The sequence below is a fragment of the Lepidochelys kempii genome, chromosome 3, assembly GCF_965140285.1.
Source record: "Lepidochelys kempii isolate rLepKem1 chromosome 3, rLepKem1.hap1, whole genome shotgun sequence".
Lineage (NCBI taxonomy): Eukaryota > Metazoa > Chordata > Testudines > Cheloniidae > Lepidochelys > Lepidochelys kempii.
This window is the reverse complement of record NC_136382.1, coordinates 14517992-14530847: the sequence shown is the minus strand read 5'-3', so window position 1 is coordinate 14530847 and position 12856 is coordinate 14517992. Positions and strand designations below refer to the sequence as shown.

At 39.9% G+C, this 12856-nt stretch overlaps 1 protein-coding gene across 1 annotated transcript; it reads right to left on the bottom strand.

Moving 5' to 3' along the window:
* Positions 1-549: 549 nt before the first annotated feature.
* Positions 550-11819, bottom strand: LOC140908506 (cysteine-rich venom protein). Its single transcript, XM_073335750.1, has 7 exons — positions 11760-11819; positions 8358-8474; positions 7784-7871; positions 6449-6594; positions 4297-4391; positions 2283-2371; positions 550-677 (listed from the first exon to the last, which is right to left on the bottom strand). The coding sequence occupies exons 1-7, from the start codon at positions 11817-11819 to the stop codon at positions 550-552; spliced, it is 723 nt and encodes a 240-aa protein (XP_073191851.1).
* Positions 11820-12856: the final 1037 nt, after the last annotated feature.

Sequence of the window (12856 nt, the reverse complement as noted above, 5' to 3'; positions counted from 1 at the left end):
AATGACAAATGATTTGAAAGTAATTCAGGTGACAGCTCTCTATTTGTTATTAGGAGAACATTTCCCTCTCTCATAATCCTTCCTTGTGTGATAATGACTTATTTACTGATCCCATTGATTGTGCAGTAAGGTGACTCTCAACATGAATGATGACGGAGAAGTCTGGCCCATTGTATCAATGGGATTATTTTCAGAATAAGGACATCACAAGTATATCTTGACAGGAAGTAACCTTTAGATGATATTTTGTGAAGGATGAAGTTGATATTGATGGAGATGAAATTTCAGTCAATCAATGTTATACAAGTCTAGCATGTACAATGCTGAATTTCAGGCAAGGAAGAAAAATCTACTACATTTTAAAACAAAGAATTAAAGCCGGAAAAAACATGAGATGAAAGGTCAGATCCTACAGCCATTACGCAGGTGAGTAACCCCATTGAAGTCAGTAGGATTTCATATATAAGGGCTGCAAGATGGCACCCTGATTTTCTAAATGGTGCTGTCATTAAAAAGAAGAATTTCCATGAAGGGAGGAATCTGAGGCTGTTATTTTATTTCAGTGGTGCAACGGCAGGAGGCAGGACAGCTTGCCTTGATCATGGGGTTTGTACATCCAGGGAACACTTTTAAATCAGGACAGTTTGTGTAAATGTCCACATACTTACAAGGATTGGCTGAAAATGAAACAGAGCATGAGATTAGGTATTAACAAGAGGAGGGGAAAAAAAGCCCTGAACTGTTTCCTTTCAAGGATATTTTGACCCAATAAGCATTTTTCACTGTATTTTTTTTTCTGTTCCGTTTTATTTGTTCCCCGATAAAATTGTAGAAGTCTAACAGAAAAATTGTTCACTTAGTTTAAGGCAATTTATCAGGTGGAGCAATACTTTGTTTTAATACAGCTTTTTACAGTTCAATTACAAGACAGACAAGTCAGGTTTGGAGGTCAGTCAAATTTTAATAAGACTAGATCAGTTCTCTCTCCTATTTCCCATAAGAGTTTTGTCCCAAGAATGAGCTATCCAGATTTGCAAACCTAGTGTATTCTGCGAAATGTATCATTATATCTGCCTGGTAGTCCAGGAGGAACAAGTCATACAGAACTGCTCTACTTCTCCTGTAGCTTTGCTCAGGGGCTTGGCACAATCTCACTTGGAGAGCAGCCATACTGTTCCTTTACTCCCAGAAGCATTGTGTCTGCCCAGGGGCAGTACCTCCAGGAGTTCTACCATCTGTCCATATGTGGCTCTCGGAAGTTACAACAGCAAAATCCTTTGCAGGTTTTTCTATATACTCCGCAGTTCTTAGTGTACAAATACAAATGACTTTGGTCGTTAGTAAAAGGCCCTGACAGTCTACCATTGTTGGTGTTAAATATTTTTAACATTGTCATAAGTTTCTTTTTCTTTTTTGGGGGGCCAAGGTAGGGAACTTGATGATCTCCTGGCTCATATTAAGCAGCATATGAATAGCTATATTTCTCTATATGTAATCTCTACACATAAACTTACTCCACAAGCTCTCTCATTGATTTCAATAGAATTCATTATATACTTATGTGGTGCCTAGCACAACTGGGTCCTGGCCCATGATAGCGGCTTGTAAGCACTATCACAAAACAAATAATAAATACGAATAATTGCAAAGTCCTATTCAGTACAGAATCATAGAAATGTAGGGCTGGAAGGGACCTTGAGAGGTCATCTTTCCCCATGCTGAGGCAGCATTAAGTATTCCTAGACCATTCCTGACATACTTACCTAGCCTGTTCTTAAAAAAATAAACTTCTAATGACGGGGATTCCATATCTTCCCTAGTAACATGTTCCCGTGCTTAACTATCTTTATAGTTAGAAAGATTTTCCTAATATCTAACATAAATCTCCCTGACTATAAACTGAACCTATTACTTCTTGTCCTACCCAGGGGGGAAGTGCAGAACAACTGATCACCATCTCCTTTATAAGAAATTTGACAGTTCGGAAGAAGGTTATCATGTCCTCCTCAGTCTTCTCTTCTGATGGGGACATGATAACATTATGAAAGTCCCCTGACAGGATAACAATCCCCTCTCAGAAGCCCTTACATGAGCCCCTACGCATGCTCATTTTTAAATATAACATGGTTAGCAATGAGTGTGTGTAAGGGCCTCGCAGTCACGTTCTGTAGGCAAGATTTTTGAGTTGATAATTTCCCAAAGCCTTCCCGCCAAGGGAATTAAACATTGTTTTAGTAAGTGAAAACTTTGCCACTGAAATACTTCAAACTGCTAAAACTTACTGCATAGTCCATTGTCACAAGCATTAGGGCAATCTCCACACACTGGCCCTGATTTGTAAGGTGTGCTTATTACGTTTCTGTAATTTCCCCTGAAATGATAAAATTAAACAGAATAAAATGTAAAGCCAGTCTACAACACACATCTTCATTTACACTCAGGGGACATTTACACTGCAGTCGGTGTGTGTGTGTGTGTGATTTGCTGGTTGTGTAGTCATTTCTGCACTAGTTCTAATCTAACTGCAATCCTTAAAGAACAAAGATGCCATGGGGCAGGCTTCAGCACAGACTAGACTAGTGGTTCTCAAACTTTTGTACTGGTGACCCCTTTCACAGAGCAAGCCTCTGAGTGTGACCCCCCCATATAAATTAAAAACACCTTTTAATATATTCAACATCATTATAAATGCTGGAGGCAAAGTGGGGTTTGGGATGGAGGCTGACAGCTCGCAACCGCCCATGTAATAACCCCGCGATCCCCTGAGGGGTCCCGACCCCTAGTTTGAGAACCCCTGGACTAGACCGAGAATGTGCCCAGCGGGGTCAGGCAGGCTTATACAGCATGGGCTGATGTCTGCTCCACCACGCACTCACTGCTATATTTTGCAAGCTAGTGAGAACAAAACAAGCACAGACGCATCTACATGAGCTGCAATCACATCCCGGGCTGTAGTGTAGATACACCCTTAGTCTGGTATGTGTCAAACAATAATTTCAAATGTCAAAATGTAAATATTAAAATGAATCAAAAGCGTATGGCCAAATCCCTTGCACTGCATTGAAAATCTTACCCCATTGTCTTTATTAAGGCTACGTTGAGTCACAGGTATTTTTAGTAAAAGTCATGGACTGGTCATGGGCAGTCAACAAAAATTCACGGCCCGTGACCTGTCCACGACTTTTACTAAAAATACCAGTGACTAAAACTTGGGTGGGGGGCCATGGGTGCTCTTGGGTGGGGGGCGGGTGGTCTGGGGGCACTGTGGGTGCTGAGGGAGGCGGTCCAGGACCCTGCTGGTGGTGGGCACCATAGCCCAGGACCCCTGACGATGGTGGGCAGGGGAGGGTTGACGGAGTTGGCAAGGGGCAGAGCTCCCTACCCGCTCCATGTCCCTGCAGTGCCTAGACGGTGGAGGGGCCAGGGGGCTCAGCGTGCTGCTCTCACCACAAGTGCCAGCTGCCGCAGCGCCCATTGGCTGGGAACCACAGCCAATTGGAGCTGCCGGGGCAGGGCCTGCGGGGGCGGGCAGTGTGCAGCACGGAGCCTGCCCCTGGCCCCTTTGCCACCTAGGAGCTGCAGGGCCATGCCCATGCCAGTGGGAGCTGGGGAGCCCCTCACCCTGAGGTAAGCGCCCCCTCACACCTACCAACCCCCTGCCTCTGGCCCTGAGCCCCCTCCCACAAACCCAAACTGCTGCTGCTGGCCCAGGGGCTGCCCCGCTTGGGCAGCCCCTGAGCCAGCACCAGTTGCTGTAGAAGTCACGGAGGTCACGGAAAGTCATGGAATCCGTGACTTCTGTGACAGTCTCACACCCATATTAATGATAGATTGCTTACGATACTTGCAAGTGCTTATGTGGCATCCTGAGTAGAGGGCTCGCAATGACCAGCGCAGCTACTTCAAAGGAAGGTGCAATAAACCCTGCAGGAGGCAGTTAGTAGATAACATGTCCTAGGGAAAGTTTCTTGCAGACTCCTATTAGTTAGAAATACAAGCATCTTCTTTTTCACTTACCCGGCTGTTAAGAAAAAATGCTTAGATTTTTAAGCAGAGCAGACCTCACAGGGCAATTATTGGGGGTGGGGGGTGGGGGTTATGGGTTGTTTTATTTCAGAATGTAATTTGCATGTATGCTTCTGCATACCATTATAACTGAATTGCCCTTCCTACCATAAGCCCACTTTGAAAAATATGCTGCATTCTGCAATGTAGCCGACAGCTCCTTGGATCATTTTGATGAATTAAAGCACGAAGGAATTCCAATAATCAATGCAATCCATAGTTAATACATACGCAGGGCAGTAATGGCAAACGTAATAGTATTTGTAAAACCTCTGAGGACAAAAGGCAATTGCACATCCAATCTGGTAAGACTTGTACCAAACCACCTGGAGAGAGAAGAGTAAATAAATGAGTGAATATGAAGGGCTTTATATTTTTAATACAATAAAATATAAATTTAAAAACATTTTCCTATGAAGTTGAGATTTGGGCATATTATCTTATTACACAGAGTGGCAGAATGTTACATCTTGTAGGAAAGGAAACAGAAACACTATGTAGTTTTCATATTGTCTTATTCACACTTCATAGAAAACCATCTAGGATGTAATGGGGATGAAACCCAAGCAACATGGTAGATTCTCAGTCACCTGGAGTTTTTAAATCAGGACATATACATACAAACATATACACTGGTTCAACCACAAATTGTTGGGCAAGAGGCAGGAATCAGAAGATACAATTATCTGTTCTGTGTTACACGCAACTGGTGAGACTAGATAGTTATAATGGCGGCTTCTGGTAATTAAATCTAAGACAATACAATTGTATAGAGCATTTGTAAATCAACCTACAGATGTTTATCTCTCTAAATATCTCGCCCCCATTCCAGTAATAACCAAATGCCTCCAAAATATTAAAAAATACAAATTAAGTCTCTTTTAGACTTTCTTCTTTCCTAGCCTGTAGGGGAATTAGCTTGATTAGTTTATAACTAGTGCATGTGAATGAGTGTGTGTGTATGTGTCTGAAGAACATAGTGAAGGAAGGCTAAGGGAAGATGATGATAGTTTAGGGCCTGAACAACAAGAGCAAGAACAACATTACTCCCACAAGAAAAAAAATCTAGTAGGTTATCTAGTCTCTCTGTCTGTCAATGTGGTATGGCTCCCTACAACTTAGGGAGCTTGGTCTAGCCTAGTTTTAAATTATGCAAAGCCATATGGTTTCCACCACATCCCGTGGTCTAACAGACCTCACTGTAAAAAGAATGAGGAGTACTTGTGGCACCTTAGAGACTAACAAATTTATTTGAGCATAAGCTTTCATGGACTAAAACCCACTTCATTGGATGCATGCAGTGGAAAATACAGTAGGAAGATATATATATATACACAGAGAACATTAAAAAATGGATGTTGCCATACACACTATAATGAGAGTGATCAATTAAGGTGAGCTATTATCAGCAGGAGAAAAAAAACCTTTTGTAGTAATAATCAAGATGCCCATTTCCAACAGCTGACAAGAAGATAAGAGTAATGGGGGCGGGGGAGAGAGGAAATAAGCATGGGGAAATAGTTTTATTTTGTGTAATGACCCATCCACTCCCAGTCTTTATTCAAGCCTAATTTAATGATGTCCAGTTTGCAAATTAATTCCAATTCAGCAGTCTCTCATTGGAGTCTGGTTTTGAAGTTTTTTTGTTGTAATATTGTGACTTTTAGGTCTGTAAGCAAGTGACAGGGAGATTGAAGTGTTCTCCAACTGGTTTTTGAATGTTATAATTCTTGACGTCTGATTTGTGTCCATTTATTCTTTTACGTAGAGACTGTCCGGTTTGGCCAATGTACATGGCAGAGGGGCATTGCTGGCACATGATGGCATATATCACATTGGTAGATGTGCAGGTGAACGAGCCTCTGATAGCGTGGCTGATGTGATTAGGTCCTATGATGGTATCCCCTGAATAGATATGTGGACAGAATTGGCAACGGGCTTTGTTGCAAGGATAGGTTCCTGGGTTAGTGGTTTTAACATTTTTTAACATTCTCTGTATACATATATCTCTTCCTACTGTATTTTCCACTACATGCACCCGATGAAGTGGGTTTTAGCCCTCGAAAGCTTATGCTCAAATAAATTTGTTAGTCTCTAAGATGCCACAAGTCCTCCCCATTCTTTTTGCTGATACAGACTAACACGGCTACCACTCTGAGACCTCACAGTGAGGAAGCTGGTCATAATATTTAGTCTACAGTTTCCATTGTTTATTTTGTTTTTTGTCCCATTACTTTTGCTCTGTTGGAATAATTCTTATCCTTCATGGTGTTTATTCCCTTTAAATATATTGAGGCTGTTATTTCTCCTTCCCCTGTTAAGCATTTAGCCAAGCATGTATCATTTAAAACATGAATATGACAAGTGGTGCTATGGTCCCTACCTGAGTATAATGGCCAATGACTGCACCTGGTGTGGTTGGCCCAATGCCATACATGAAATTTTCCACCTCACTGTACCAGGCTTGAATTGCATCTGACCAGGAATTGGGTGCAGTTGACATGTAGAGATTTTCGCCACAGCCCACTGCTGAAAATGGAAAGGAAACTGTTCACAAAAGCTGATGAAAGGGGCTTAAGAAGATACAAGAGCTTCAGCATGTGGGGAGAACCAATAGAAGATTCAGGAATTTCTAGGAGAGCCTGGTGGGAAGAATCTATTTAATTTCCTGAATACCCACACTTTACAGCCCTACCCTCTGTCACTCTTCAGGTCATGAGTGAATACTGTTGCATAAATTCCAATGGTTCAGAGGTTACCTTTGGTTCTCATAAGTGTTCAAAGATTCAGATGTTTATCTGAACTTTCATGGCAGTGATAAGTCAGCAGAGCCCAGCTCTACCAAAATGCCAATGTATCCCTAAAACTCTGAGATTCACCCACTCTGGACAGACATTGCTGCCAGCACAAATAAACTTATTGACATTGCCCCCTGGTTCCTTGTCTAATGCATCCTGAATAGTCACATATTGGCCCAGCCTTCTGGTTTGCTCCATAAACTATGTCCCGATTTTAAGGATCTACTATTAATCCATCCTGGTGTTTGGTATGAAAATATTGGGAGACTAGGTTTTCTTACAAAGATTCTTAAATCAAGAGTAACTCCATAGATGTCAGTGGAATTACACCAGAGTAAAACTAGTGCAACATAGATCAGAATCAAAGCCTAAATTTGGATCTGGATTCTAACTTTCTCATGTGTCAGGAGTGTTCATGTCCAGGGTGTTGCTTTGGATTCAGTCTTGAATCAATCATAAACTCAAATTAACAATACCCTTGTTCATCACTCTGTGAATAAATGCAAGTGACCTCAATTAAAAGGGATTTACCTTCACACCAAGAACTTTTCATATTATTAGAGCTGTTTGGGGATAAAGAATGGGAGGAGGGGGATTGGAAGGAGATAAATCTTAAAAAAAAAATTGAATTTTTTCCCAATTTTTCTTCAAAAATTAAAAATCGTGAAATTTCTTGGAAATTTTTCATTATTTCTTTAATGTTGAAATATAGTCAATATTCAAAAAACTTTTGCTTATGTCTAAATATCATGCAGTCCTATTGCAGAATACATGAATCCATACAGTCCAGTGTTATAAATGTTATTCATTCAGCAAAATATTAATACCACTTAAATATGAATGTGGTTACGTTATCTGCAAATTGTTTGTATAATGGATTGAATGAAGCATTGTTCATTTAAAAGTGACACTTTACTTACTAGTTGTCCTTCTGTTTTGGGGACTGTGGGATAAAGTACATTCATTTGCCCAACTTTTGGCATTCTCTGCAGCTGCAGGACTCCATTCCTTAATGAAATGAGAAACATTAGGTGTTCAGATGTGTACCGCTTAGTACTTCGTAATGCAGAACATAGAAGAGAACATACACTTGGAAATTGCATTTTCAGTGTTTAAAATTTTTTTGACAATTCCTTCTTTTTCATTTGGGCAGTAAAATGAGGAGCAGCTCAGTAGCTGCACACCTTAGGAGGAGGCTAGATATCAGGGTGATTAGCTAGATGGAGAATACATGACAGGGCAACCTGGGAGACCAGACCTAGTGGTTTTTCCCTTCATTTCAAAAAGGAGACATTATTGTTCATGAGCAGCAAGATTTGTCATATCCAATCTGCTCCCTTCCCCTGATAACTCCTATGTTCACTAACATTTTATAGGGGAAAGAATTCAAATGGCATGTTTTCTGCCAGGTGAAATGCTGTGCCCTTCCAAATTCTCTAGTAACATTGATAGGGTCTGTATGCATTATAGATTGCTTTGCAGAATGCATCTTACCATCCTCAGCATGTTGCTAGCGGTTGGCATCACCCCTCTCCTTAAGGCATTGTGCTTATCAGCAATCTCCTTTTGTTGACTTGCGTTGTCAGTTGACAAAGAAGCTAAATCTGGAGTCTAAATTAGAGGAATGTACAATAGTTTTTCTTGTATTTGGTTGTGTGAGTCTAAAATATTTTATATGTAAACCTAGGAATCAATTCCAATTAATGTGTCTTTCAAATATTTCATGAACTAACCCTAATCCTAACCCCTTAGTTATGCTACTCTGAAACCTGTAATTATGTTTATAAACTTAATTTCATCAGAATGAATCTGTCAATCAATCATTGATTAATTAATTATAGGTCAGATTCTAATATTTTTATTCTATGCTATGTAGCACCTTACTTCACGTGTGGGCCCAGTGAACACAATTTAGCAATCAGAAACTGATAGTGTTATCTAATCTTAGAATTTTTAGACTGCCAAATTCTTTGAAATATATTGGACCAAATACAGTTCTGTTAAAGGCAGGAACAACTCCACTGAATGTATTATTATTTATTTATTTACTAGGGCTGTCGATTAATCACAGTTAACTCACGTGATTAACTAAGAAAAATTAATCGCAATTAAAAAAATTAATCGTGAATAATCACAGTTTTCATCACACTGTTAATAGAATACCAATTGAAATTTATTAAATATTTTAAATGTTTTTCTACATTTTCATATATATTGATTTCAATTACAACACAGAATACAAAGTGTGTATTATTTTTTATTACAAATATTTGCACTGAAAAAGGATAAATGAAAGAAATAGTATTTTTCAATTCACCTCATACAAGTACTATAGTGTAATCTCTTTGCCATGAAAGTGCAATTTACAAATGTAGATTTTTTTGTTACATAATTGCACTCAAAAACAAAACAATGTAAAACTTTAGCGCTTACAAGTCCACTCAGTCCTACTTCTTGTTCAGCCAATCGCGCAGACAAACAAGTTTGTTTACATTTACAGAAGATAATGATGCCCTCTTCTTAGTTACAATATCACCAGAAAGTGAGAACAGGTGTTTGCATGGCACTTTTGCAGTCGGCATTGCAAGATATTTAGGTACCAGATATGCTAAACATTTGTATGCCTCCTCATGCTTCAGCCACCGTTCCAGAGGACATGCTTCCTTGCTGATGACACTCATTAAAAAAATAATGCATGAATTAAATTTGTGACTGAACTCCTTGGGGGAGAATTGTATGCCCTGCTCTGTTTTACCCTCATTCTGCCATATATTGCATGTTAAAGCAGTCTCGGATGATGACCCAGCACATGTTGTTCATTTTAAGAACACTTTCACTGCAGATTTGACAAAATGCAAAGAAGGTACCAATCTGAGATTTCTAAAGATAGCTACAGCACTCGCCAAGGTTTAAGAATCTGAAGTGCCAAAATGTGAGAGGGACAAAGTTTGGAGCATGCTTTCAGAAGTCTTAAAAGAGCAGCACTCCAATGTGAAACTACAGAACCTGAACCACCAAAAAAGAAAATCAGCCTTCTGCTGGTGGCATGTGACTCAGATAATGAACATGAACACGCGTCGGTCTGCACTGCTTTGGATTGTTATCGAGCAGAACCCGTCATCAGCATGGACGCATGTTCTCTGGAATGGTGATTGAAGCATAAAGGGACATTTGAATCTTTAGTGCATCTGGCATAAAATATCTTGCAACGCTGGCTACAACACTGCCATGCGAATGCCTGTTCTCATTTTCAGGTGACACTGTAAACAAGAAGCAGGCAGCATTATCTCCTTCAAATGTAAACAAACTTGTTTGTCTGAGCAATTGGCTGAACAAGAAGTAGGACTGAGTGGATTTGCGGGCTCTAAAATTTTACATTATTTTATTTTTAACTACAGGGTTTTTTGGTACATAATTCTACATTTGTAAGTTCAACTTCCATGATAAAGAGATTGCACTACAGTACTTGTAATAGATGAATTGAAAAATACTATTTCTTTTGGTTTTTTACAATGCATATACTTGTAATCAAAAATAAATATAAAGTGAGCACTGTACACTTTGTATTCTGTGCTGTAATTGAAATCAAAATATTTGAAAATGTAGAAAACATCCAAAAACATTTAAATAAATAGTATTCTATTATTGTTTGACAGCATGATTAATCGTGATTAATTTTTTTAATTGCTTGACAACTCCACTGTTTACATCATGGTGCTCCTAGGTCGAGGATCCCATTGTGCTCAGCACTGCACAGATATATCGGAAAGAGATTGTTGTATGAAGCTATGTGACTGTTAAGCATCTCTTTGAAAATTTTTGCTGAAACTTTTGGCATTTTGAAATTCTTACTCTTTTCACATCCATGAAATATTTGAATTCTTCAGTATACGATAGAATTTCTTCATGATCATGAATGTTATACCTAAGGTTACAAAACAGTTTTCATTGTAACCCTCTGTTTTCCCAGTTATGACTATCTAAGCTCAGTCAGTATTACTGCGTGTGTGTCATTTCACTTTTCATTTATAAACCTTACTCAGCCTCAGGGTCTTAGGCCCTGATTCTATGATTGCTTCTTCATGTGTCTGACTTTACTGACATGAGTAATCCTATTGCTATTGAGAGGACTACTCATGTGAGTAAAGTTAATTGGGAAAGTATTTTCAGGATCTGTCCTTTAGTTCAGTGGTTCTCAACCAGGGGTATGTGTACACCTGAGAGCATGCAGATGTTTTCCGGGGGGTACATCAGCTCATCTAGATATTTTCCTAGTTTTACAACAGGCTACATAAAAAGCACTTGCAAAGTCAGTACAAACTAAAATTTCATACAATGACTTGTTTATGCTGCTCTATATCCCGTGCACTGAAATGTAAGTACAATATTTATATTCCAAATGATTTATTTTATCATTATATGGTAAAAAAAGAGAATATAAGCAATTTGTCAGTAACAGTGTGCTGTGACACTTTTGTATTTTTATGTCTGGTTTTGTAAGCAAGTAGATTTTAAGCAAGGTGAAACTTGGGGGTACTCAACACAAATCAGACTCCTGAAAGTGGAACAGTAGTTTGGAAAGGTTGAGAGCCACTGCTTTAGTTTGCCTTGAACACTTATGTCATTTTAAGGACTTAAGCTGATTTAAGTGCTTGTGTTGCTTTAGGGACTTAACAGGGTTTAAAATTTCACCCTCCAATTCTCCCAAAAAGGGTCAAAATCAGTCATTTCAAAGCATTTCATGTTGAAGTGAAACATTTCAAATGACATACAAATGGTTTTTTTTTCTTCGTCAGTTTGCAAAAATATTTGACATTTTTACTTTCCATGGTGATTCAGAAATCTCAGAATATTCATGGGATTGGAAAAATGTTTCCCACCCAGCTCTCGTCCTACCTGTCCGCTGGACGGCTGCAGCACAGCAGCCAGGCCGACCAATGCAGCCAGCAGAATCATCTCTGAAAAGCGAAGAACAACCTGCTTAGTTCTCTTTCCTGTCTATAGCTTCTGTTTATTTAAATACATTATAGAAGTGAGCTGTCGTGTGCTGTATACGTCTAGCGTTTTTCTCAATCAAGAAGTTGGTGGCTTTGTCACCAGGTCTTTATACTAGAGAGAAAAATCCTCCTTTCTTTCTCTCTCTTTTACTTCTAACAGCACTATGAGCCAACCAGCAACCCATGGTTTTCTCACAGTACATGCTCCTCCACTAGAGGGTTTTCCTTTCTACTAAGTTAAGGATGTCCTCAATTTCCCTGCAGGGAAGAAGGGGAGATATTACTACTGCAGCCACCCTGTCTTGGGGCTTTCATTAGGTGGGGACAGGTTTAGTTTCTAGCCAGAGCTCCATAGGAATCTTCCCTGTGGGGACTACAGAGGGGATGCACTGAATTAGTATGTGCACCATACAGCTTTGCAATACTCCCTTCCTGGCCACTTATTGGATTGCACTTGCCCATACTGTCCATCCCATTGTGGAGGGGAAGACATGGTACCACAGACTTTCTACTGCTGGGGATATGCACCTGAGGTTACAGCGGAAGAAGTCAGTGCAAACCTAATTTGAATTTAGCCCCTTAAGTTTTGTTCAAACCAATGCCCCTTGTTTACAGTTGAAACAGGGAGGTGGCCATCTGTATGGAAGGAAGGTAAGATTTAGGGCTAGATGGTAATTTTAGAAACAACCCTGAGCAATGAGTGATGCATGAGCTCCCAGAAGTATCCTTAGGAGACATCCTTCTCTGCCTCAATTCCTCCCTTGCTTTCTCCTTACTCCTCAGGATAGTAATTTATTGCTGGTCTACAGCACCAATGTCAACTTCTACCTCCAGCTCGCACTGCTTTCCTCATGACTCTGGCTGCTGAGTAAGGGTAGGAGCTAAGTCTCTGTCCATTCCCCTTCCACCTGCTCTGGGGAAGGAGTAAGTGGGTAAGTAACTCCCTCTACACCTACCCAACCTTTGAGTAGCCCCTGTGAGAATGCTACGGGGGGA

Bases quoted from the DNA above. Each gene is read 5' to 3' on its own strand.
- LOC140908506 (XM_073335750.1), bottom strand. From the start codon at position 11,819: ATGATTCTGCTGGCTGCATTGGTCGGCCTGGCTGCTGTGCTGCAGCCG. The intron at 7,872-8,357 runs GTAAGATGCATT...CATTTCATTAAG, and splicing joins CTAGCAACATGCTGAGGATG to GAATGGAGTCCTGCAGCTGC. The intron at 4,392-6,448 runs GTAGGGACCATA...TTCTCTCTCCAG, and splicing joins TCATTGGCCATTATACTCAG to GTGGTTTGGTACAAGTCTTA.